This window comes from Myotis yumanensis, unplaced genomic scaffold (genome assembly GCF_028538775.1).
Source record: "Myotis yumanensis isolate MYYU_CA2020_CCGP unplaced genomic scaffold, mMyoYum1.0.hap1 SCAF_4, whole genome shotgun sequence".
In the NCBI taxonomy this organism is placed as follows: domain Eukaryota; kingdom Metazoa; phylum Chordata; class Mammalia; order Chiroptera; family Vespertilionidae; genus Myotis; species Myotis yumanensis.
In genome coordinates this window covers 40,369,872-40,396,084 of record NW_027223755.1, presented here as the reverse complement: position 1 = coordinate 40,396,084, position 26,213 = coordinate 40,369,872, and the positions used below count along the sequence as shown (strand labels likewise).

At 40.3% G+C, this 26,213-nt stretch overlaps 1 protein-coding gene across 1 annotated transcript in view; it reads right to left on the bottom strand.

Annotated features, from left to right (window-relative positions):
* Positions 1–26,213, bottom strand: part of IQGAP2 (IQ motif containing GTPase activating protein 2) — a 267,890-nt gene that overhangs the window by 210,215 nt on the left and 31,462 nt on the right. Inside the window, exon 2 of the mRNA XM_070412211.1 lies at positions 10,864–10,963. Within this exon, the coding sequence (XP_070268312.1) occupies positions 10,864–10,963 (100 nt within the window). The remainder of the gene's footprint in view (positions 1–10,863; positions 10,964–26,213) is intronic.

The window sequence follows — 26,213 nt, the reverse complement described above, 5'->3', positions numbered from 1 at the left end:
TTGGGAACACCATGAGCACCCTTACACAAACCTAGAAGGTATAGCCTACAGCTGTAATTGGATGTGCTGTACTTCTCTTAGGCTGGCAGTCAGGGGGTTTGTTTACACCAGCCCTGACAGATGGCTTTTCTTTTTGTAATGCAAGTGCCCGATTTTAGTCTTGATTGGCAAGGCATCCACTCCAAGGAAGACTATCTGGAATAAATACATTGCCAGCCACACACTAGATAAAGAGGCAGGCGGCACCCCTGCACCCCACTGGGCACCTTTGGTTTAAACATCTTGGTTGATGTTGATAACTGACCATTTGGGCTACTAGGTTTTTCCCTTTCCCATGCTTTAAATTCCCACTCTTCTGTTTTAAATTCATCAATAAGAGCCCAGGAATCCCCAGCCATCTCCTACCTCCAATCCCAATAAAATCAGAACCCCAGGCTCCTGCACTATGTATTTCTTTGCCCTCGTCCTTGACATGTGCCCCCTGGAGTACCTAGGACCTGTAAGTAGTAAACTTTTTTTTTCTTCAGAACTTCCTAATGGCTATCACTAAAGGGCATCTTGCAATCATAATAAAAACCACAAGGGTCGGTCCAGTGTTAACACTGGTTTAGAAAGGAGAGATGTCTGTGGAAACCACACAGGTAAGTGCCCTCAGGCATTTTTAGCCATCGCATTACTACTGCTAGACTGAGACCTGCACAACACAGTAATCCGCTGCTCTAAGACATTTCCAAGGCTCTGATGCCACTAGGCACTCAGCAAGAGGAATTTTTCAGCTCCACTGTGTACAGTCTTATGGGACCACCATTGTACATGTGGTCTGCCATTGATGAAAACGCTGTGATGCGGCACATAACTGTACCAGGTAAGGCCAGAGCTTGAGGTCTGATCTAATCAAGGGGGTGTCCTTTTGGTATCTGAGTTGTAAGCACTGAAACAAAAGGAATCACACCCGTGTTTTGTTTCCTTTCTAGAGTGCATACAAAACTGTCTCAGACTCACTAATACAGAGAATAGCTTGGCTCACATAAAAAGCCCTTTGAAGATAATATTTCTAAACAAGCCCATCAGCAAGGGAAGGCTTTTTTGCTTTGTTTATTTTCAGAGGTAGGACAGAAAAAGTAAGCACAGCAAAAGATTTGTATGCATTTTCTCTTTCCTTAAAAAAAAGGGGGGGAGGAATATAATATTTCAGGAACTTTCCTTGGGGAACACAATAGCAGCTTCATTCATAACTATTCGCTCAACTGTGATTTACAAATTCCCTCTCCATTTCTTGCCAAGATCCCTCTCCCATCCCCTGACCTTCATAATAGCTGGATTTCCTTCCTCAATTCAGTTTTCCCAAAGAGAACTCTCTATCTTAAAATTGCACAGTTGTCCTAAAAGTCTAAACAAAGGAAGTTCATAAAATAGATTAATTTTCATTATTCAAATACATTTTGCAGAGCTAACATGAAATCTACTCAGCAGTACTAATTCCTCTAGAAAATTAACTCCTATAATTTAAACAGTGAAATTTCTGGCATCCGAGAGAAACTTTCAAAGCCCATACGAGTAGCAGACTTGTCTACACAGCCTCATTTCAGCAAAATCACCACAGCAAAGAAACTATCAACTTAGCTTTGAGGGCCTACCCAAGAAGAAAACTTAAAAGTCCACTTAGTGTTATTTAAAATGGTAGAGGAACGAAAAGCTTAGCTTAAATAGCTCACAATTCAAAAACATCACAGCATTAATAACCTCAGTACCTTAATCATTTAGACTTGATTTGGTTTCTGACAGTAACAAAAAGGATTTCCACCACCCCCTCCCCCCCCCCCCCCCCCCCCCCCCCAGCAAATACCCTTTCCTGGGTCAATTTCAAAAGGCTATGTACACACCATGTAAAAGGCAACTTCTAAGGTGGCCTCCAGGTGGCCCAGCCTTCTTGAATTCATGCCCTTATGTAATTGCCCCTTGAGCATAGGCTGTATTTAGTAATTTGATTCTAATGAATAAAATTCACCAGACTCTGGAATGCCGCTTCTGAGAATAGGTTACAGAAAGACTCTGGCCTCCATTTCACTTGCCTTTTCTTGGTCTCGTTGGCTCCCTCTGACGGAAGCCGCTACCATGTTGGGAGCTGCCCTACAGAGAGACCCATATGTCAAGGAACTGAGGAATGCCTCTGGCCAACAGCAGCGAGAAATGAAGTCCCCAGTCCAAACGCCCACAGGAACGGAATCCTGCCAACTCCATGAGTGAGCTTGGAGCCTGTCTGCCTTGCCTGATGCTTGTGTGAGACTGAGAGCCAGAGGACCCACGGCTAAGCCCAGATTCCTGACCCTCCAAAATCATGACATAAATGTTTGTTGTTTTAAGCCCCTAAGTTTTAGAGTAATTTGTTACACAGTCAAGGATAACTAATACATATGCCAGACATGCTCTCCCTTCCAACGCAATTATGATTAGCTCCTCATGACATCATCTAAACCCTTTTGCCTGTGGAGGAACACACCCCTAGGGTGCAGAGTCACTTTACAAAACAACTTTCTCTCTTTTTTGGCCATAAAAGTATGCCTTTTTCATTTGCCCCTCCTTGCCCTTAATATTAGTACTGTGATACTTAACAAATCTATATGCACAGGCTTCATAATTTTATAAACTATGAGCAATAATTTCAGCCATAAATCATATTAATACACAGGTTACCTCATCCTCTTTTCATTCATTCATTCATTCACTGGAAAATATTCTATGCCATTCTCTGGATATATTCTAATTCACTGCGGTATCATTAAATTATCTAGGATTCTCAGCTTCATAACCCATTACATACAAGGCAAGAAGGACTTGTATCACCTAACTGCAATATAGAATTTTCCATTGAGACAATGGTTAAATTTTACCTCTAGACTGATAGTCTAGTCAAATCACCCAGAATCCTGTCTACCATGAATCTAATCCATATTCTACTTGTTACCTCCGGGAGAACCAAAACGTGAGAAATGGAGTACAATAAATCCTTATTAGTGACAAATGATAATCCAAGGCTGAGCATTAAGTAATTCATTCAAGTATGTGAAGGATCTGATGTCATGAGACCTTATGTAATAGGAGTATCTGACCTAGATGGGGATGTCAGGGAGAGAAGGACTCACTGCAAAAGTGAGCTGTGATCGGAACACTGAGCAGAGTCCGACTAGATAAAGAATAGGAAAAGGTCCTGTGTGGGAGGGAACATGGAAATGAAAGGGGGTCAGTGTGGCTGGAATATAGAACAGAGAACAGGGCACGACATGAAACTGGAGAGGCTGTGAGGACTGGATTATGTGGAACCTATAAATGAGCTTGGTCTTTTTTTAAAAATTTTATTTCATTGTTTAAAGTATTAAAAATAGTAGTACATATGTCTCCTTTTTTTCCCCATTGACCTTTCCTCCCTCCCCTACCCCGCCCCCTCCAGTGTCTTGTGTCCATTGGTTATGCTTACATGCATGCATACAAGTCCTTCAGTTGATCTCTTACGCCACCCCGCTCAATACTGCCCAGCCTTCCCTCTGTAATTTGACAGTCTGTTTGATGCTTCTCTGCCTCTGTATCTATCTTTTTGTTCATCAGGTTATAACGTTCTTTATTATCCATAAATGAGTGAGATCATGTGGTATTTTTCTTTCACTGCCTGGCTTATTTCACTTAGCATAATAATGAGCTTGGTCTTTATCCTAAGAATATTGAGAAGTAATTGGCCACAACAGATCAGGTTTTGAAAAGAGTCATCTGACTATGATACAGATAAAAGACTGAAGGGGATCAGAGAAATACGGAAACCAATTAGAGACCACTGCAGTAATCTACCAAGAGATGTTAAAAGCCTTCAGTAATTTGGTGGTGGGATAGAGAGGTGAACATCTGAGAGATATTAGGATGAAGATGGGCTAGAAACAGGGAGATGCTCACACATGCACATACAGAGAGATTAACAGAACAAACAAAGGTCAAGGAAAGAATCTGAAACTTTTGAGTAAAAGCTTTAAGCAAATAGTGAGCTTTTCTGAGCATAACATTATTAGTTGCTTGATCTTCAGCTTCCAAGATGACCCTACAATGGATGCTCCAAAACATCTGTAAAATGAATAGTGTTTAGATTCCTCACGTATCTTAGGAATACCTTCTATATGCATTTTATTGCTCAATACCACTTAATCTTATTTCACAGCTTTACTATTTTCCTCTCCAAGTCAGTCTGATCAAAGGAACTTTAAATGACAGCTTTAATGAGATATAATTTATATACCACACAATTCATCCTTTTAAAGTATGTAATTCAGTAGTTTTTAGTATTCTTATAGAATCATGAAACCATCCTACAGTCATTTTTAGAGCCTTTTTGTCCCTGCAACAAGAAACTCATACCCATTATCAATCACTCCCCCATCCACCTATCCCCTAGCCCTTAATATTAGGCAACAACTATCTATTTTTTGTATCTAAATATTTGCCTGTTCTGGACATTTCATGGATTTCCTGCCTTAGCCGGTTTGGCTCAGTGAATAGAGCGTCAGCCTGCAGACTAAGAGTCCCAGGTTCAATTCTGGCCAAGGGCGCATGCCTGGGTTGTGGGTTTGATCCCCAGTAGGGGGCGTGCAGGAGGTACCCAATCAATGACTCTCTCATCATTGATGTTTCTATCTCTCTCTCCCTTTCCCTTCCTCTCTGAAATCAATAAATATATTTAAATGGATTTCCCATATGTCCCTGCCCCCACACAAGCATAGTATCTCCCATTATCAATATCCCCCATCAGAGCGGAACATTTGTTATAACTGATGAACCTACATGAACACATCCCAATCCCCCAAAGACCACAGTTTATACTATAGTTCATCTTGGTGTTATTCATTATATGGGTTTGGACAAATATATAATAATATTTATCTATTGTGGTATCATACAGAGTATTTTCACTGCCCTAATAAACCTCTAGATTCTGTCCATTCAACTTCCTTCCCACAATCACTGATGTGTTGTGTCCATAGTTTTGCCTCTTGCAATAATGTCATATAGCTGGCATCATATCATATGTAGCCTTTCAAGATGGGATTCTTTCACTTCATAATATGCACTTAAGGCTCTTCTTTGTCTTTTCTTTTTGCATGGCTTGATAGCTCATTTCTTTTTTAGTGATCAATAGTATTTCACTCTCTGCCTGTACCATAGTTTATTTATCCATTCACCTAATGAAGGACATCTTGGTTGCTTTAAAGTTGTGGCTATTATGAAAAAAAGCTTCTATAAATATCCATGTACAACTTTTTGTGTGGACATAAGCCTTCACTCTGTTGGGTAAAGAGAAACAGTACAATTGCTGGATCATATAGTCAGAGTATGTTTAGTTTTGTAAGACATTGTCACACTGTCTTCCAAAGTGGATGTACTGTTTTGCATTTCCACAAGCAATGAATGAAAGCTCTTGTAGCTCCACATCCTTGCTAGCAGTTGGTGTTGTCAGTGCTCTAGACTTTGCCTATTCTTACAGGTGTTTAGTGATATCTCATTGTTGCTTTATTTTGCATTTCCCTGATGACATAGACCATGGAGCACTCTTTCCTATGCTTATTTGCCATTTGTATGTCTTCTTTGATGAGGTTTCAGGTAAAATCTTTGGCCCATTTTTAATTGGGTTATTTTCTTATTGTTGAGTTTTAAGAGTTCTTTTTTTTTTAAAATATATTTTATTGATTTTTTACAGAGAGGAATGGAGAGAGATAGAGAGTTAGAAACATCGATGAGAGAGGAACATCGATCAGCCGCCTCCTGAACATCCCCCACTGGGGATGTGCCCGCAACCCAGGTACATGCCCTTGACCGGAATCGAACCCGGGACCTTTCAGTCCGCAGGCTGATGCTCTATCCACTGAGCCAAACCGGTTTTGGTGAGGTTTAAGAGTTCTTATATATTTTGGGTAACATTCCTTTCTCCCAGTCTATAGCTTTTTTCATTCTCTTGACATTTGTCTTTTGTAGAAAGGAAATTTTAATTTTAATGAAACCTGACTTATCAATTCTCTCTCTCATGAATCATGCCATGGGTGCTATATCTTAAAAGCCATTGCCATAGTTAAGTTCTAGATTTTCTTTTTGAAGGAGTTTCATAGTTTTGTATCTTATACATAGGTCTGATCTACTGGAGTTCATTTTTGTGAAGGTATTAAGGTTAGCGTCTAGATTCATTTTTCACATGTGGATGTCCAGTTGTTCCCGCACCTTTTGTTGAAAAGACCAGCTTTGTTCCATTGTATTGCTTTGCTCCTTTAAAAAAAATCAATTTACTATATGTACCGGGGTCTATTTCTGGGCTCTGTATTCTGTTCCATTGATCTATTTGTCTATTCTCCCAACAATGCCTCACTCTCTTGATTACTGTAGCTTTATAATAAGTTTGAAGTTGAGTCTTCCAACCCTGTTCTCCTTCAATATTGTGTTGGCTATTCTGGTTCTTTTGCTTCTCCATATAAACTTTTAAAACAGGTTGTCAATATCTACAAAATAACTTGCTGGGATTTTTTTTTTTAATCCTCACCCAATGATATTTTTCCCATTGATTTTTTTTTAGAGAGAGAGTAGAAGGGAGGGGGAAGAGCCAGAGAGAGACGGGGGGGTGGGGAACATTGAGGTGAGAGAGACACATAATCATGTCACCTGTGAACAAAAACAGTTTATCTTCTTTTCCAATAAGCATACTTTTTGTTCCCTGTTCTTATTTTATTGCATTAGCTCAATCTTCCAGTATAATGCTGGAAAGGAGTGGTGAGAGGAGGCATCTTTGCCTTGTACCCGATCTTAGTGGGAAAGCTTTGAGTTTCTCACCATTAAGTATGATGTTAGCTGTAGGTTTGTTGTAAAACAGCCTTTCTCCAGTTAAGGATGTTCCCCTCCATTTCTAGTTTACGAAGTATTTTTTTTTATCATAAATAGCTATTGTATTTTTTTCCAAATGGTGTTTCTGCATCTATTGATATAATTGTTATTTTTCTTATTTAACCTGTTGATGCGATGGATCACATTGATTGATTTTCAAATGTTGAACCAGCCTTGCATACTTGGGCTAAATCTCACTTGTGATTTATATAATTCTATACATTACTAGTTTTGATTTGCTAATATCATTTTTTATAGCTGAGTAATGTTTCATTGTATGGATATACCATATTTTGTTCATCCATTCATCAGATGAACATTTGAGTTGTTTCCAATTTTGCTCTTATGAATAATGTTTCAGTGAGCATTTGTGCAGGTTTTTATACGGACATAGACAGAGATTTTCAATTTTCTTGGGTATATACCTAGTGATGGAATTGCTGGATCATTTGGTAACTCAATATTTAATTTTTTGAGGAGCTGCTAGACTGTTTACAAAATAACTGCACCATTTTACAATCCAACCAGCAATGTATGAGAGTTCCAATTTCTTTCCATCCTTGTAAACATTTGTTATTATCAACCTTTTTTATTACAGCTACCCTAGTTTGAAGTGGTATCTCATTGTAGTTTTGATTTGCATTTCCCTAATGACTGATGGTTAAGCATTTTTTCACTGTCTTGAAGTATTCTTTAAATTAAAAGGCTTATCCTATATAATAAAGAGATAATATGCAAATTGCCCGCACACCCTCACACAAGATGGCCGTGCCCATGTGATCACAAGATGGCCGCCACAAGATGGCCGGCAGGGGAGGGAAGTTGGGGGCGATCGGGCCAGCGTGGGAGCAGTTAGGCGTCAATCAAGCCAGCAGGGGAGTGGTTAGGGGGTGACCAGGCTGGCAGGCAGAAGCAGTTAGGGACAATCAGGCAAGTAGGCAGGCAAGTGGTTGGGAGCCAGTAGTCCTGGATTGTGAGAGGAATGTCCCAGATTGGAGAGGGTGCAGGCTGGGCTGAGGGACACCTCCCTCCCCACCAGTGCATGAATTTTGTGCACCGGGCCTCTAGTTTTTTATAATGTCTAATTTATTTTCTTTTTTGTGCTCATGCTTCTGGTGTTCAGTCTCAGATACCATTGCCTAACCTACGATCATAAAGATTTACCCCTATGTTTTCTTATAAGAAATGTATAGTTGTTGTTCTCACATTTAGATTAACAATCCATTTTAAGACAATTTTTGTATATGAAAAGACTTTTTCCCCCATTGAATTGTTTTAATTGGATTTGGGGTTCAACTAAGTTTGCATTCCTGGGAAAAATCCCACTTGGTGGTTTATAATCCTTTTTATATGCTGCTGGACTTGGTTTGCTAGTGTTTTACTGAAAATTTTTGTATTTGTATTGATAAGGAATATTGATCTATAGTTTTCCTGAAGTATGTTTATTTGATTGTAGTATCAGATACCAAAACTAGACAAAGATATTGGTATCTGGTCTCAACAGAATAAGCTGGAAAGCCTCCTCTCTTACATTTTTTGTAAGAGTGGGAAATTTTTTTTATTACTAACTGGATCTTTTTACTTGTTATAAGTCTATTCAGATTTTTTATTTCTTGAGTTGGTTTTGGTAGTTTGTGTCTTTCCAGGAATTTGTCCATTTCACCTAGATTTTGTAATTTGTTGGCATATAATTATTCATAGTATTTGTCCTTTTTATTTCTTTAATGTTGGTAGCAATATAACCCCCGGAGGAAGGAATTATCACAGAATCTTGAAATTAATAAAATCAAAGTTAAAGATATGTAAACTATTACAATTATGAATTTTCAATACATATAAACTAGAAATCCTTCCGTTCTCACTTCTGGAAAGAAAGAAAAGAGGCACAAAGACAGAACCAACACATTTCTAGTTAAAATACATGAAAGTCAGTTCAACTGAAATAAGAAACAAGAAAGAATTCCTGGCTAAACTTACATATTCTAAGTGTACCATTTAGCACAAACTCAATATTCTAAGCCAACTATAGTCATATGAACACAGACATAAGCATGCACTATAATAAACTCAGTATGACAAATTCCTAAGGCATTAACATTGTCAGAATTCTGTATACTATGCTTTCTGAAATCATAGCACACATATTAATACATCTATTAATAGCCACATAGTTTTTACATACCCTATGACCAAAAACCAGCTTTTCTGAAAGTCACAAAAAGTGTTCAGATCTCCATAAAAGATTCATAAGTACACATTTTTCAAAATCTCCTTGTAAAATGAATTTATAAAAACTAAGAGGAAAAACTATATATAGTTCTTTTCTTTCAATGAAACTATTTCTAAGGAAGCTTTCTTTAAAGAACCTGGGATAATGGTTATGTGGACTTTTCTAAAACAATATTCAACTACATAAAGAATATGACAAGCTTTCAAGTTATACTGATACCACTCTGATACATTCAGGAGTAAACTGTGCTCATGTTATAACTATACACCTGACTGGCACGATAGTTTACACACTTACACCTTCTTGATTTTAGTTGATTTTTAGGAGGAAAAATCCATGAAGTAAGTACGTCAGATGGTGTAACATCTTTATCATCCCATTACAGAACAAACAAAACTGAAGTTTCCACAGAACAGATGACTCACCCAAGGTCACACAGCTCCTAAGTGTTGAAGCTGGGACCGGGAAATTCAGTCTGCTGACTCCCAATCACACACCTTCTCTGTGTGACACTGCTTTCCACTCACCAAAAACAGGAGGCAAAAACTTAGACTGCAAAGTGTGTGTCAGGAGGAAGTCTCTACCAACTCCCCTAAACGTTTTCATTGAAAGCATATTGATTTTTGAATGTCTATGAATCACTCTCCTTGTCTAACTTTTTTAGCAACTTGACTAAAAGCATGTTCTTAACCATCTTAGAATGATAATGAGTCTTCAGTGACCTGCAACCTAACTGTAGATTTCAAAGACATGTTAAATAACCTTTAAAACTTAGACTTTAGAGCTTAGAGTTACAAGACACTGTTAAAATATGAAACAACCCTGGGAAGTGCTCTTTTAAATAACTCTGAAGCCAAATTAGCACATGTGTCACTAAATGGTCTACACAACATTGACTAAAAAAACCTCATTCTTCTGGCTCTGTAGATAGCTATTTATTAGTGATCAGAGGTAATTAACACCACTGACCATTAACTAAATGTTTATTTTCTCTATAGATAAGAGAGCTGGGAATATGCCATTTGTCTGTGGAACAATAATGTTGCTCCAATACAGACCAAACCATTAACCAGAATCTAACTCATGGCCTATGAGCACTGCAGTATGCAAAGGACAAAGTTCCGATTCCTCTGGCACAGAAGCCGAAGTGCAAATACCTTCTTTATCTGCACTTTCTCCTTGGAGAACCCAATATTTACTTATAATCTAAGAAGTCTAAGAGTCAGTGTGAGTTTAGAGAACATATCCTAAGTAGTCACACACCCATGAATTACAAAGGAGATTGCTGTCATAAACCTACCCTCTAGCTTAGTGACCAAAGGACTTTAGTCCAAAATGCTATTGTCCTATTGGGCATTTACTAGTATAATCATTGGGGTAAAGGTGGGGAAAAGACCTGACGAAGCTCTGGGGGAAAGGGAGTTGATGTAAGTCTTTGCTGCTCCTCCACATCCAAGCAAGTGAGATGAGAAATTTGAAATAATCTGCAACTTGCCCAGAGATTTCCTGGGAGGCTCTGAAGAAGGAAAAGGAACAGCTGTTTCCCTGGTGCCTTGGCCTTGGCTGTGGTAGTAACTTTTTCTCAATTCTGCTTGATCATTTACAAAAAATAGGTAGTTCTTCTCCGTTACCCTCCTACCAACAAGAGTGCAGATGAGTTACTAAAAGTATAGTACCCCAAAGCTTATCTGCAAGAGAAGGTACACAAATAGGCCAAGTCTGGATCTCACCTTTTGGCTTCCTCTAGGTGGCACAAATATTCATAAGCAATGTTCTGCCGCCGCCTCTCATCCATCTCCTCTGCAGAGAGCCTTTCATCATCCACAATAGCTGGAAACAGAAGAAAACATTGCATTACTGTCAGGACAGTGTTCATCAGCTAAACACCTGAGACAATCAACTAGAAAACTCACATGCAGTTCAACATTGAACAGTGAGACACGGGGTACTGTAATGCCAAGCATAGAAACAAATTTGCTATGAGTCTTACAATATTATATTATCTCTAACAACAACAACAACAACAACAACAACAAAAAGCAATACTAAAGTACAGGTTGAAACTACTAAATAACAGAATGAGAACAGCTATCAGATTTCACAAACATGATGCCATAGGAGTTAGACAACCTCAAATCAATTAGACCATGGTCTACTTAAAACAACTTCCATTCACAAGCTTGTGGAATTGGTCCAGTGGCTCAGCTGGGACCATCCTGAAGATTCTGTTATTGAACAAAGAATCTACAAAGACCTGTGTTTTCTCACTCCTAGAAGGAATTAAGGCTTTGCCTCCAACCCAAATCCTATTTTACAGATGCCAAAGACTCTAAAATTTCTCCCTCACTTATTTCTCAGCCTTTCTGAGACTAACCTTCCTGGTCAACAGCTATCCAGAAGCAAAAAGCAATGGATACAGCAAGTGAAGAGAATTTTTAATCCTACCCTCTTTATTCCAACACAAGCCTAGTATATAAACGTCCATGCTGCAGCTTTGCTTTTCTGTAGAGAAGGCAGCCTCCCCATTTCCTGACTGCACTTCCTCTGGCCACGAGCTCAACAGCACCCACCGCAGCCAATGGCCACATCAGTGAGCCCCACTGCCTCTTTACATGGCAACGCTCCTTTCTCATAAACAGGACCCCTTTCTCTCTTCAACCCTCGACTTTAATTCTGATGGCTATGAAATGATTTTGGTTCCTTGTTTGTCAGATTACTCATCTGAGGAAGACAATGTGTGTGTATAGCAGGACGATCATATGGGGCAGGAATGTCAGTGTTTGCTTTTTTGTTCCCTAGCTGCTAGCTCCAGTCACCCATTTTCATAAATGAACTCCTGGTCCCAAGCAGAAGAGATAAGAAGGCGAAGGTCACCCATCCATCCCTAACAAAGACAAATCCTATGACCTACTGATGAGGAGTCCAAAATATTATTTTGGCAGTCGAAAGAAATTCAGATCGAATTCTGAACTCAAACTGGAGCAAATACAATGCTAAACATGTAAGAACTAAAAATAATACCAAACCCTCAAAGAACTAAAATATGTAGTAGATACTTATTTGTTAAGCATGTGTTTTGTTTCAAAGCCTTAGGCAAAATGTTTTCTATGCAGTTTCTCAGTCAAGTCTCATGATTTTATAGGCAGATAATTCATCCCACCCTCCAGTGAGCCAACAGGTTTGAGAGATCATTTGCCCAGGTGGAAGGCAGAAACATCAGGGCTAGAAATACTTGGATGGGATAAAAAAAATAAAAATGCCTGGAAGAACTTTGGGGAAAGCCTCTGTTTATGGATAAGGAGGAAAAGAAACCAGCGGAAGGCGAGAGGTGAGAAGAGCGCCAGGACAGGCTGGTATATAACCAGAGCCAGCCCACAAGAGCAGGAATTTCCACCCACGTGGCTCCATTCCTTTAAACAGGGAGACCTCCTCCCAGCCCAATGATACCAATACAAAGATTTGTATTTGTCAAAGGCAACTTCTTTTTCTTAATAAACTGAATCTGATTTAATTTTAGAAGAGAGCGCTCAGGTTTAGGAAAAGTATAAAAGCTCTCAAACAACCCTCCTTTGCCCCTCCCCTGCAAAATTCCAGCCTCCTCTCCCCTGAACTCGATTTCAACAACCCTCAGGTAGCCTTTCAGGCACACCCCCTCCTCTACCCATTCTCCCCAGGGCCACCAGAAACATCTAATACATAGTCCAACTGATGCTACTCTCTGTCTCGAACCTTCAATGGAGCCCCATTTCCTACAGAACAAAGTTCTAGAACACTTTCCCTCTCCACCCCTTCACAAAGCTGACATTTCAGCCACCCCTTCCAAGCAGTGCCATGTTTCAGGGCCACACCACAACCTTTCAGGTTTGAGTGCTCTTGCTCTCCACCCTGTCTCTGCCTGGAAAGCCACTGTCCCACCTTCTATGCGTGACATCTTCGACATCTTCTCAAGCATCTTGGAGGATTTCAAAGTCAAAATCCATCCACTCTCCCGAGCATCACTCATCACAAAAGCCCCCACTGTAACTGTCAGGTCTACCTGTCCAAAGTGGGGAATCCTTAGAGGAAAGGATTCTTTCTGATTCACCTTGACATCTCTCTCACATCAATTATGGTTCCCTGCAAACAGAGCACACAAATATTTGCTGAAAAATTATGTTCCAGTGAATCCTCACTACATGAGTTAACCGTCACCCTCTAATGCAGCGGTTCTCAACCTGTGGGTCGCAACCCCTTTGGCAGTCGAACGACCCTTTCACAGGGGTCGCCTAAGACCATCCTGCATATCAGATATTTACATTACGATTCATAACAGTAGCAACATTACAGTTATGAAGTAGCAACGAAAATAATTTTATGGTTGGGTCACAACATGAGGAACTGTATTTAAAGGGCCAGAAGGTTGAGAACTACTGCTAGTGAGTATACTTTGCAAATTACGATTTTTCTCATCCTGTGTTTTCTCAGAAGATACCTCACCTTGCATGCCCACATAGTATCACCTAATCCTCCATCTCCATTGTTCCTAAGGGTTAATCCCCAGGACTTCCAGTTTCTCATTTTAATTTCAGTCTAAGTCTGTCTCTCATTTTTAACAGGGTATTTTCATTTTATAGTACCTTCTGACACATCGAAGTTTGGAAATAATAAAAAACTCTTAGTGGGACTCCATGTGCTCAGTCTATTCTCCCCAACTGTTAAGTGTGGGCCAACGGAGGCAGTCTCACTGCCATCTTCCCTCTTAGCTGCTGCTCCTTCCAGCCTTAGCCAACCCACCTTAGGAGGCAGAAGCCCTAGCAGCACTCAGTCCCTAGGCCTCTGCTCTTGACTGTAACATTCCACAAACCTGTGCAAGATTCTATTAGCCCAGGAGAGCACTGAGAGGGGCTCTCAAACTCTGACATCACCCTGTCCAATGAGAAGATTTGACTTAATGTTTTAATTAAAACATCCACAAAACCTTAAATTGCAATCACAACATACTGACCATTCAGCTGACAGAATTCTACCTATGATTAACATTCAACTCAAGGGCCACTTCCTTCCCAAAGTCTTTCCTCATTGTTCCTGCTCAAAATGTCCTCCCTCCTGGCACCTCCTGCATTGCCTTGTTTAATAGTAAACTCCTAGAAAACAAATTTGTGTCCTCATGGTGTCCAGCACAGGCTACATGCTCCATAAAAGTATTTAATGACCAAACAATGCCTTATTATGAAAGATTAATAAAAGGGCTCTAAAGTATCTATGTGGGGAAGTTTTAATTGCCTATTTACACTGAATAAAATAAGGGTGTGGTCACTGACGGAGCAAATATAGTACCATTACACAGACTTCACTTAACTAATGTTTAATTCATAGATTCTATGGACTAGGCATGAGTGACAGCCGAGGGATAGGCCAGTGAACCAACAAACAAAACATGTTTGCCCTCATGGGGCTTCCTTTTACCCACCGCCGCCCCCTTCCTTCCCTTCTGATCTGGTCCACTGGATCACATACCTGGCCCACTGTCCTTCCAACCACACACTTTAGCCTCACCTTCCTTCATGCATGACCTATTGTCAAAGTGGAGGCCAAGGTTATGAGTTTGAGAAAGTCTTAATCATAGCAAAAACAGCTCCTTCTGAGCCACAGAGGTTGCCTGCAAATATTTCTGCATTACTCAAGAGTTACTAAGCAGTAACTTCTGATAAGAGCCACAGGCATGGATAATAACCCTGCCATTTAAAGGGCCATGATGGAGCTGATAAAGGAATTCACTTAAGCATGACTTTACCATCTATAAAGCATTTTTCCATGTTATTGTGTAGTTCTCATAATCACCCTGAGAGATAGGCATTATCTCTTTCTTGCAAATGGGGAAACTGGGGTCATGCAAGGGAAAGGGACCGCCTGTGGTCATTTGCTGGGTCAACGGCAGAGCACCGGCTGGGATGAAAGTCCCTCCGCACCGCTGCCCCGGCTTTGCCCAGTGCCATGCTACTGCCAGATCTGAGTGAGCCGGGGAATGTGCTCCTCAAGGCCAAACCTAAGGTCAGATCATTTAAGTGCCTTCAGAATTGCTTTATTTTAAAGCAACTTAATTAGCTGCAATTTCCTCTCAAATTTCATGTTTATTGGCTGCTCTGAATCCTGAAGTATTATCAACTCACAAAATACCATTTGTAATGTTAGCTAATGTTGGCTAAAAGATGGTATTTTAAAGCAATAACTTTCTTTTTTTAAAATGTATTTTTATTGATTTCAGAGAGGAAGGAAGTGGGAGAGAGAGATAGAAACATTGACGATGGGAGAGAATCACTGATGGGCTGCTTCCTGCACACCCCCTACTAGGGATAGAGCCCACAACCCGGGCATGTGCCCTTGACAGGAATCAAACCTGGGACACTCTATCCACTGAGCCAAACCAGCCAGGGCACAATAACTTTCCATGGAAATCACAATATAGGGATTACACAAAGTTTAAGAAGCAGAATGAGAGTGAGTTGGTAGAGAAGGTATTGAAATAGAATTATATAAGTTAGAGACCGAAGGAACATTAAGAAGTCCATCTCCCAAAGAACACCCACAAAATCCAGTGTACCTCATTCATTAAGGAGTTGGCATGGTTATTTGTTAATTTCAGCTATTTGTTCCCTTCACACACAGAGAAACCACGGCCTTTGCATTAAAATTCATTTGTTTGTTCAACAAATATTTCAGTAGCTGCTTTGTGCTAATCTGTTCTAGGGCCTGAACACAAAGTGATAGAAATGACACACCAGGTCCCTCATGAAGTTTTTTAAAATTATAGACAATGGAGAGTTTGGCATAATTACAGGAGGCTTCGGTAGGTGGGGATATAATGGAGGGAGAGCCGGCAAGAATCACAAAAACTAGGGTTGGGAATCTCTGTTTCATGAAACAGTATTATTTAAGGCATGTCCCTTTAAGGAAAAGCAGATTAGGAATATGATATGAATCACTAATTTATGGAAACATGCCACAATTTAGCATTTTATGTACACACTATTCTTTTGTGTGACTCAAAATCTCTGTAAGGAACCCTGAATATCCTCGGGTATGTAATTCAATTCAAACGTGTATTGAACCATTTGAGAGTTAGGAACAGCTTTTACCTGGGAAAAAAAATATCTAAATGAAAATCTCCCCTCTCAGTACTTAAAAAATGGCTACCGGAGATGGCATGTATATCCCAAAGGAGGCACTAAAAGGAAAAAAACCTGATTCCAAGGCCCTAAAACTGGAGCAGGAGACGGGACTGGAATATAAAAATGAGAGAATCCAAAGTCCAAAATTTCCAGTAAGCTGATACACTCAGTAAACTTGCCCTGTAATATATTTTGGCTTCACACTAGCCTCCCCAAGCATCTCACAGGCACTTAATCTTAAACTTTAAAGAACCACATGATCAAACTTCCCTAAACTGAATTTCTTTTGAAAAATGGGCAAACCTAAAAGTTTTTAGCAACCGGATACATAGTCACAGGCACTGAAAAAAATCTGAAACGATAGAGATTGCTCCTTCACGTGTTAAAAACACAGGAGGCTTCATCAAGTCACCAAAATTATGAGACATTCAGTACCGGGGCTCACATCTCATCCATCGCTACATCCTTAACAAGCGCCAGGTTATAGCAGGTGCTCAGTAAAGGCTGCTGAGTGGTGTGCTCAGCTTGAAAGGCAGAGATGTTGTTTCTCTCACAGAGTTAGTCCTACCAAGCCCAATGCCCTGATGGTAACACAGCCATACAGTCCTGGTCCCAGAGGAAGGTGAACTTTATTTAAAGCCCGACCTTCACCCCTTTCCTGAACTTCTCTCCCATCACACATTCCTACTAATTCTCCAAAGTTGTAAATCAATACACACTTCAGAGGATTTTCAGGTTATACACAGATGTAAGGGGCTGGTCATCTCCCTTAATGTGATCATGTGATCATGCTTGAGCACCTAAGATGCCACCTGGTTCTACCAAACTCGTAAAAAAAACCTCAGGACACCTTTTCAGAACAGGAGCTCATTGCTAAATCACACACATGACAGTAAAACAAATTTTGGTTTACTGTGAAAATTTGGACAAGAATGTCTAACATATATTTGAACAAGAATGTCTGTCATATTATATATGGCCCACTGTCCTTCCAATCACACACATTAGCCTCACCTTCCTTCTTTCATGACCTATTGTCAAAGTGGAGGCCAAGGTTGTAAGTTTGAGAAAGTCTTAATCATAGCAAAAACATTACATATATATATATATATATTTTTTTTTCCTAGAAACTCAGAGCAGACCATAGGATGTTAAGGCCCCTATACAGAGGTGGACCAGAGTGCAGACTAGGATGGGAGGAAGGGGTCTAAGACTTTGCTCAATTTGGGAGAAGAATTAAAGGCAATGATTCCTAGATTTGGGATTTCTTAGACAATGATAATTTCAGAAAACACTTCAGGGATAAAACTCATCTCTTTTGCTACTAAGCAGGCATGGGGAAATTCCATTTGCTGACTGCCCGCTCCTACACACTCCATCATCCCACACAGACCTCGATGAGGAAGAATGGAGTACAGTATCAAGTTTCTAAGACCAGTTTTAAGATTTTTGACTCTAACAGTTAAAACTACAGAATGCAATTGTAATGTCTTTAGTCTAGATGAGCTCCTACTATTTTTAAAAGGAAAAGGAATTCAAATCACCTCTACTTAGGTGTGAAATTTTAGTGCTTAAGATGCTCAGTGCAAAAAACTTCAAATTACTTAGAACCAGTCCTACAATGATTCTCCCTGTTCCCTATAGATAATGAATATTCTAAAGACACAGACGTTTATCTAAACTTTAATACCTCATGGGAATGATGATATTTTGCAGCTGTTAAACAGACTTAGCAGGTGTATTTATACAATGACAGTCCCCAGGGCTATTCCCACGGAGCAGTAAGTCAGGGCTAACACTGTCCCTATTCTCTCAAAAACTACCCCAAATAAGCCAGAATATCAGAAGTTGTATCTACAAAGCTGGGAGCCATAAAAGACAATAGTTGGCCTAATTTTTCCTTGCCTATTAGGAGAAAAAAGACACACACGATAAATCACAAATAGTTCAAAGGTAGGTGCAAGAAAACAAAACAACCTCTTGGTTATGAATAGGACTCTTTTCTGCATATGTTTCATGCACTTATGTCATATTTCTCTAGTCAATGTAAGCTCTGTGTGATGCATGTATGAAAAATAGCAGACAGAAGGGATTTACATTTAATAAGCACTCACTATGTGTCAGATATTTTATAAACAACCTGCAATCCCTTTTGAGATGGGAATTTCAGTCTCCATTTTTCTGATGGGAAACAGTCTTAGAGAGGTTAGCTAACTTAGGTTTAGGTAATTCTAAGATCATACAGACAGTTAAATGGCAGAGTTGGAATAGGAAACAACTCAGATTTCAAGGTTCTGATCTTTCTACTCTACTGAAGTGCCACAGCCTCCCTGCATGTAAATGCATGATCGGTCCGGCAACCATTTGGCTCTTCTGAGGGCACCATTAAAGTTATTACTGATGTCTCACTAATCAGCAGAAAGATGATGCTACTTACATGGAATATCATAAGCAAAGTGATATGATCAATAAATGCTGAGAATACATTTGAGAAAATTTAACCTTTGTTATCTGTGCCGTCCTCCTCTCTCCTCCAAAAAGGTGAATTTCTGCCTAAACTGACAAAAATACCTGATATAAAGGAGTTGGCTGAGTGGAAAGGGCAGTGACTATAATTAATGTCACAGTCATGGATGAGTTAAGTAGACATTCAGTTTCCTCATCTGTAAAATGGGAATAATGCTACCTACTCCAGTAATCTGTTGTATGAGTATTTTTCAAAATCTTATTTTAAAATAATATATATTATAAATTACTTAATAGTTAAATTAATTCAACTATTAAATGTTATAAAACATAAAAATTTATATATAATAAAGATAATAATCAGCTAAAATTGAGTACATTCAATTTGAGGCTTTAGCATCTATCTCCCATATAATTTGCAAACTGAATGTATCTGAAGTTAAATAAACTGTGAAAAGCACCACAATTTTAATTCCACACACATATACATACATTGAATGTGTGTGTGTGTATTCTTAATTATAATTATATAAGGGTATGTTATTATATGCATTATAATTCAGGGAGAGGGAGCCTAAAAGAAAAGACCAAAATATTAAAGCACCTATTTCCAAAAGGAGGACTCTGAGGGTTTTTTCCTTATTGATTATCACCCATTTTCTTTTCTTTTTTAAAAAAAATATATTTTATTGATTTTTTACAGGGAGGAAGGGAGAGGGATAGAGAGTTAGAAACATCGATGAGCGAGAAACATCGATCAGCTGCCTCCTGCACACCCCCTACTGGGAATGTGCCCGCAACCAAGGTACATGCCCTTGACCAGAATCAAACCCGGGACCCTTTGGTCCGCAGGCCGACACACTATCCACTGAGCCAAACCAGTCAGGGCTATCACCCATTTTCTAAATACTCTATATCAGTGATGGCGAACCTTTTGAGCTCGGCGTGTCAGCATTTTTAAAAACCCTAACTTAATTCTGGTGCCATGTCACATATAGAAATTTTTTGATATTTGCAACCATAGTAAAACAAAGACTTATATTTTTGATATTTATTTTATATATTTAAATATCATTTAACAAAGAAAAATCAACCAAAAAAATGACGCATGTCATAGGTTCGCCATCACTGCTCTATATCATAGTATGTGTATGTCAGAAGTAACAAAAGATTAAATTAGCTTTAATGTTCAGTTACAGAAAAATATTTTAATTTTCTGTAACTAACATTTACATATCCTATATAATAAAAGGGTAATATGCAAATTGACCCTAAAGGTGGAACAACAGGGAACGACCGGTCACTATGACACTCACTGATCACCAGGGGGCAGACACTCAATGCAGGAGCTGCCCCCTGGTGGTCAGTGTGCTTCCACAGGGGGAGCGCCACTCAGCCAGAAGCCGGCTCATGGCTGGCCAGCGCAGGGGTGGTGGCAGGAGTCTCTCCTGCCTCTATGAAGTGCTAAGGATGTCCGACTAACAGCTTAGGCCTGTTCCCTTACTCGGACATCCCCCAAGGGCTCCAGGGCTGCCAAAGGGATGTCTGACTTCCAGCTTAGGCCCGGTCCCTGGGGGATCGGGCCTAAGCTGTCAATCGTATATCCCCTGAGAGGTCCCGGACTGCAAGAGGCCGCAGGCTGGGTTGAGGGATACCCCTGAATGCACGAATTTTCATGCACCGGGCCTCTGGTATATAAATAACGAGTATGCCTTAATGCCATATCCATTGCAAAAAAGGCCTTTCATGCAGCTAATTGATACATTTGAACTTTTAAGAAAAAAATCACTCATTCAAGATTTACAATGAATATATAGTCAGATTGTGTAAAAAAAAATTAACACTTCAAAGACAGCAGAGGGGAATATGATTAATGCTTGATATTCTGTTGAAAGGCCTTAACAGTGTAAAGAGCTTGGTATGATAAGTTGATGAGAGAGAACAGGTAGGGTAAGACATAAGTGAGATGGAATGAATGTAGGAACCTGAATTGGAAAAAGAAGAGAAGGTGCAACAAGCCTGTATGACATGAAACCTTACAAGTCTGAATTAGGAAGAAGAGAGAAAAACACGGTGATGCTTTGCAAGGCAGACTTTGGCAACAGAATGCACAGGATGATGAAGAGCATGGTACGGGGGAAGAAAAGGGAAGTCAACAAACTGCAGCCAACTCATTTTGTGACTTCAGATGGCGGAGGTGGCGACTGCACATGGCTCAGCACCAGGAAGTCACCCCAATTTGCCAATTTCCAGAAAGAGAAGTGTCTAGATAATTAAAGAGAAAAAAAAAAACATGGAAGCACCCCACTGTCCTAGGGATATACTTGGGAGCTGACTTAAAACTAAACTTTTATTAGAAGAGAAGTTTAACTAATATAACAGACTCAATTAAAAGACTGTGATGTAGAACAGAAGGACACTATTAATGCAGGCATATGCTGTTTGTTATTGAGTGTGAATTAACACATGATTCAGGGCAGTCAATGTTTAAAATATGCCAAAAACTCAGCTCTCAAGTGGATCATGCTATGCAAACGGAGAAATGCTGACAACAGAGTCATGGATCAAGAATACAATTCAACTTGACTTTGGGCTAAAGCAGTATAGGTCAATTCTCATGAGCAAAAAAGCTTCTCTGGTTTTAAGTAGGACAGGCATCAGCTCACACATTTAGGTTTTGTGAGAATTGGGACTTGTAAGGAACCATAAAACACCACATATGGTGCCAACATCAAGCAGCAGGACTTGAACCAAAAATGCCGGGCTCTCCTGTTTCATACAAATCATATGTACATTTATAAAGTGCTACCATGTAAGTGATCTCATATGACTACAACAGCCCCATCAGATAAATGGGCAAGCATTATTGCGACCACTTGACTAAGACTAAGACGGGGTAAGTGCTTTGCTCAAGGTCCCAGAACTAGAGTACAGAGCTGGTTTGTATTTAAAACCAACTCTTAGTGTTTGTTTAGTTTTTACTGAACTTTTGGAGGTCCCCTATTATATTAGAGCAAACACATTTTTATTCTTTTATGTCAACAGTACAGGGAGCCATAGGAAGAAATGGAATGGCTAATGTGGGAAGGGAGTTGAGTTGGCAAGAGTGAGTGAAGCTAACATCAAGCCTGCAGGCTGAGGAGAATGTACACAAACCATGATTTTGTAAATTGCTTGCAAAGTGTATAGAATACCCTGGGAAGAGCTCTCTTGTGCAAAAGAATTTATCCCATTGGGCAGAAAAGCCAGAAACATTTTGGCTTTGGTTTGTTGTGAGCTTTTTGTTCTAACATGAAGTACCACTGCCCTTAGAAAGTACATTGTCCTGAGTTTAGAAAAATGGATGTCCTTGTAAACACAATGAAAGATGCCAAGGTTTTCTTTAGCCCAAAGCTCAAACTTTAGACCACAGCCAGGACAGCAACCACCTTAAATACAATTCATTTTCTTCTGCTTCAGATTCAAATGAGTGATGGATCTTCTTCAGGCATTTCTTTCTGGCTGGGAATGGCCCATGGTTCTGTAGGTAAATCCGCTGCCCGAAAGTCTCCTGCAGGTCAGAGGAAGTAGCCAATGTGTGCATCAGCCACTAGTTCCTTAGAGGATTTGAATATAATTTCAGAATTAAGTCATTGTTTCTACTCCAGCCATGAGAGCCCTGCTAGCATTTGTGCAGCAGAAGTGGCCACGATTATAAAGCCAAATGAGGAAAGAAATTTATTCTTATTATTGATCCACTAGGTGCAAAATGCTGGCAGAGAATTATGGAGATGCAGAGTCCTAAAATGCTTCCAAGTGTCTTATAATTAAAACCAGTGAATACAACAACAACAGAATGTGTTTCTTTTGGTATGTGGCAAAGTCTCTAACTAATGGCTAAATAGTTGCAGTGCAGGTCAGGGGTAGAAAGAAGGGATGAGATGGGTGGGAGAAAGGACTCTGTGCCCCTAATAGCTTACCATCTAACAAAACACATATTCAACACTGGAGAAAACCCCTTTAAGACAAACTAATTATAGGACAAAGAACAGAAAAACCAAGGGAAAGAAAGATTATTCCATGATGGGATTAATCAGAGTCAGTTTTCTAGATTAAGAGTTTGAAATGGGGGTTGAAGAAGGTGAGAGAAAGTTGGGCAACACACCTAGAGAAGTAAAGACAAGAATGTGGAAACTACACTCACCTCAAGATGCATTTTTGTGCTTTGTCTCCCGTCCCCTCCCTCAGCCCACAAAGTCTCCACTCCTCCCCTCCCCACCCTTCCAAAGGTCTCTAAACTTCTTGAGAACAGACAGGCTGCCCAGGATATTTCACAGCTGTTTCTCAGCAGTGCAGTTGAAAAGACTACAGGTTGTTTGATGACAGTGCATAGACCAGATGATAGCTCACAAACAAGAAGCTGGGCAGAGTTCCTTTTATTGCTAAAAGCTCATTCAACAAAGTTAACCTGCTACATCGAATAACACACATAATTGCTATAGGAGATGTAGAGTTCATTGGGCATGGGTTGTTAAATCAGTGACGTCAATTACTGTAATAACTATTAATCTAAATACCCAGACCAAGTTCCTCCTTTTTCCAGGTCACCAGTATTCAGGGTCATCAAGGATTTGCTTTGCCTCAGAACATCTTCAGAGTTGCATCCTGGGAAATGGGGATGAAGATTAAAGAAACAGCCCTCGATCTGCTCCTCACCATCCTTGATTCCTCATTCCCTCTCCCAGTGCTCCATCCACTGCCATCAGATGTTACCACTTACCCGAGAGCCTTGAGCAGCACATCAACTGTGTAGCTTAGGTGGATTCCTTAGGAATGGTCTTGGGCCACTCCAAACCCTCCCCTGACCCAGCCTTCCCTCCCTCTTAATCATGTCGGGAGGAAACAGAGCACATACAATCAGATAACTGAAATAACAAATTGATGCAGAAAGAAAGCATAGTCTAGCAGTAGTTGGACTCCTAACCAGCACTCTGCCTTCAGCAGATGCAAACCAGCCTTTCTGGGCCCTCTTTGACCTCAACATACCTCCAGGCTTCCCAAGCCGTACATCAGTGAGCCTTTCCATAGAAAAATTATGCAGAAGAGAGTAAACACATAGAAAGAACTGGGGGTGAGGAGAAGTATCTAGGGGCACAGCTCAATGCCCAATAAACATAAATTGTCTCATTTCAGTCTCATACTTGAAAAAAAGATCATCCAGTTTGCATTCTTCTCCACAAGTGAGCTGTGTTTCAGTATTTAAAATACAAGGAGTTCCCACCTCCAGACTTAGTAGAATTGGCATTCCAAGCAGATGTCCATGGGTACCCTGCAGGCTGCACAGCCCGCGTACCACCAGTGACCAAGTTAGTGGTGTGGGGGTATCAGGCACTGACATCAGCTTAGCTCACAGTTGGCTGCAAATGTGCAGGCAGCTTAGAGAACCAGCTGGGAGGTGTCATTCTGGGAAGCATCTCATTAGATGCACTCCACCCACTTATTCCAGCTGCCCTGGAGGGTCTGGCTATGCCCCATTGCAGCACCCCTCGCTGTGACCCACAGGGCTCTCTGGAACCGGGAATGGATGTACTCCTCTCCATGCAGCGGTGCCCACAGCACCCGCTGACACAGGAGGGAAGCATGCCAAGAGGGAAAGAGGAACAGAACTTTCTCACCCCATCTGTTTTGCCACATCTTTTCTCAGGGATGGGCTGGTTTTACGCTGGATGCTCCAAGTCTGTTCTTCACTCAGGTTGTACAAAACTCTTGGTTTGGTCCAATCTGGTAGATAAAACTGCGTAAACCTACCTTCTACAGACTACAGCACATAAACCCAAAAGTGCTTTGTTTCTAAGTAAGTTCTTGCCATGAGCTTATTTATTATGAATTAATCTTTCTCCTTAAAAATAGAGTGCAATGCATATACTGCGGGAGGTGGGGGGTTGGCAGGAAACACAAAATAAGGGTTCTGGTACAAGTTTTGCTGGTAAACATTTGAACCAGTATCTGATTAGCCAGATTTCCCAAATCTTATGTAGTAAAAATATTTTATTCATGCCTCTCTCTCTTTAAAAAGACGAAGGCAACAACTTAACAGACACTAAATATTAGACTACTGGTTGTTAAAAAAATTCTAATATTTTTATATATAAGAATGCTTATACTAAAAAAAAAAAGACATAAAATAACAAGTGTTAATGAGAATGTGAAAAAACTGGAACCTGTGTACATTGCTGGTAGAAATGTAAAATAGTGCAACCCTGTGGAAAACAGTATGGTGATTCTTCAAAAAAATTAAACACAAAATTACCATATGACTCAACAATTCCACTCTGGGTATATATCCAAAAGAAGCAAAAGCAGGGACTTGAACAGATATTTGTACACCCATGTTCACAGAAGCATTATTTCCAATAGCCAAACGGTGGAAGTAACCCAAGTGCCCATCAACAAATAAACAGATAAAATGTGGTATAGACCGTGAAAGAAGACACGTGCCAAGAAGACTCCTAGAGGCTAACTGGGCTTATGTATATTTAAAAGCAGAGCCTAGTAGCCTTTTCTAAATAGGGGCCTCTCACACAACCATAATTCAGAGGAAAGCCTGCACTAAGCTGCCTGCCTCAGACTCTGAACTGCCTGCCTGCACTGTGTTCCTGCCACCTGAGCCCGTCCTTGTAAAGGAATTCCTAGAACAGTATTTCAATTAATAGGGCTGAGGCTTTCCCCATCCAATTGGAGCTGTGCAGTTATAATCCCCATCCCTCTTCAATGACCAATCAGAGCATCTCCATTCTGACCAGTCAGGACAGTGCCTTTTGAACCATTCAAAGTGTGAGGATTTGGAATGCTCATTTGCATGAGGAGGGACCAATCAGGGACCAGGGGCAAGGATTTCTGTCTATAAATCCTCTGGCTTGGAGAGTGCACTTTCCCTCTTCACCAAAGAATAAAGACTTTGTTTCCCTGGCTGGAGCTGAATGAAGCGCCAAAGATGTCTCACAGGAGCAGACCAGACCAGTGCAGAGCAGGTGGAGAGACCAGAGCACAGCAGGGCTGTATAGCTGGAGAGGGGCCTGGCCCCAGGGTTGCCTTGTCCCCGAGCTGCCTCCCTGCCATGCTGTGAGCTGTTCCACAGCTGTGCTATTCTCGCAGCACTGCTGTATCACAATTCGACTGTTTGCACAGAATAAAGTTTCCTTTGTCACAGCAACCCAAATCGGGGGCTCCTATTGATGCCAATGACCATTAGCGGACAATACATACAATGGATTATTATTCAGCCTTAAAAAGGAAGGAACTTCTGACACATGCTCCAACATGAATGAAGCTTGAGGACACTATACTAAGTGAAATAAGCCAGTCACGAAAGGACAAACATTGTATGACTCCACTAACATGAGGTATTCAGGCTGGAATAGTATTTCAAATTCATGCAAACGTTAAGTAGAATGGTAGTTGCCAGGTGCTGCTGGGAGGTATAAATA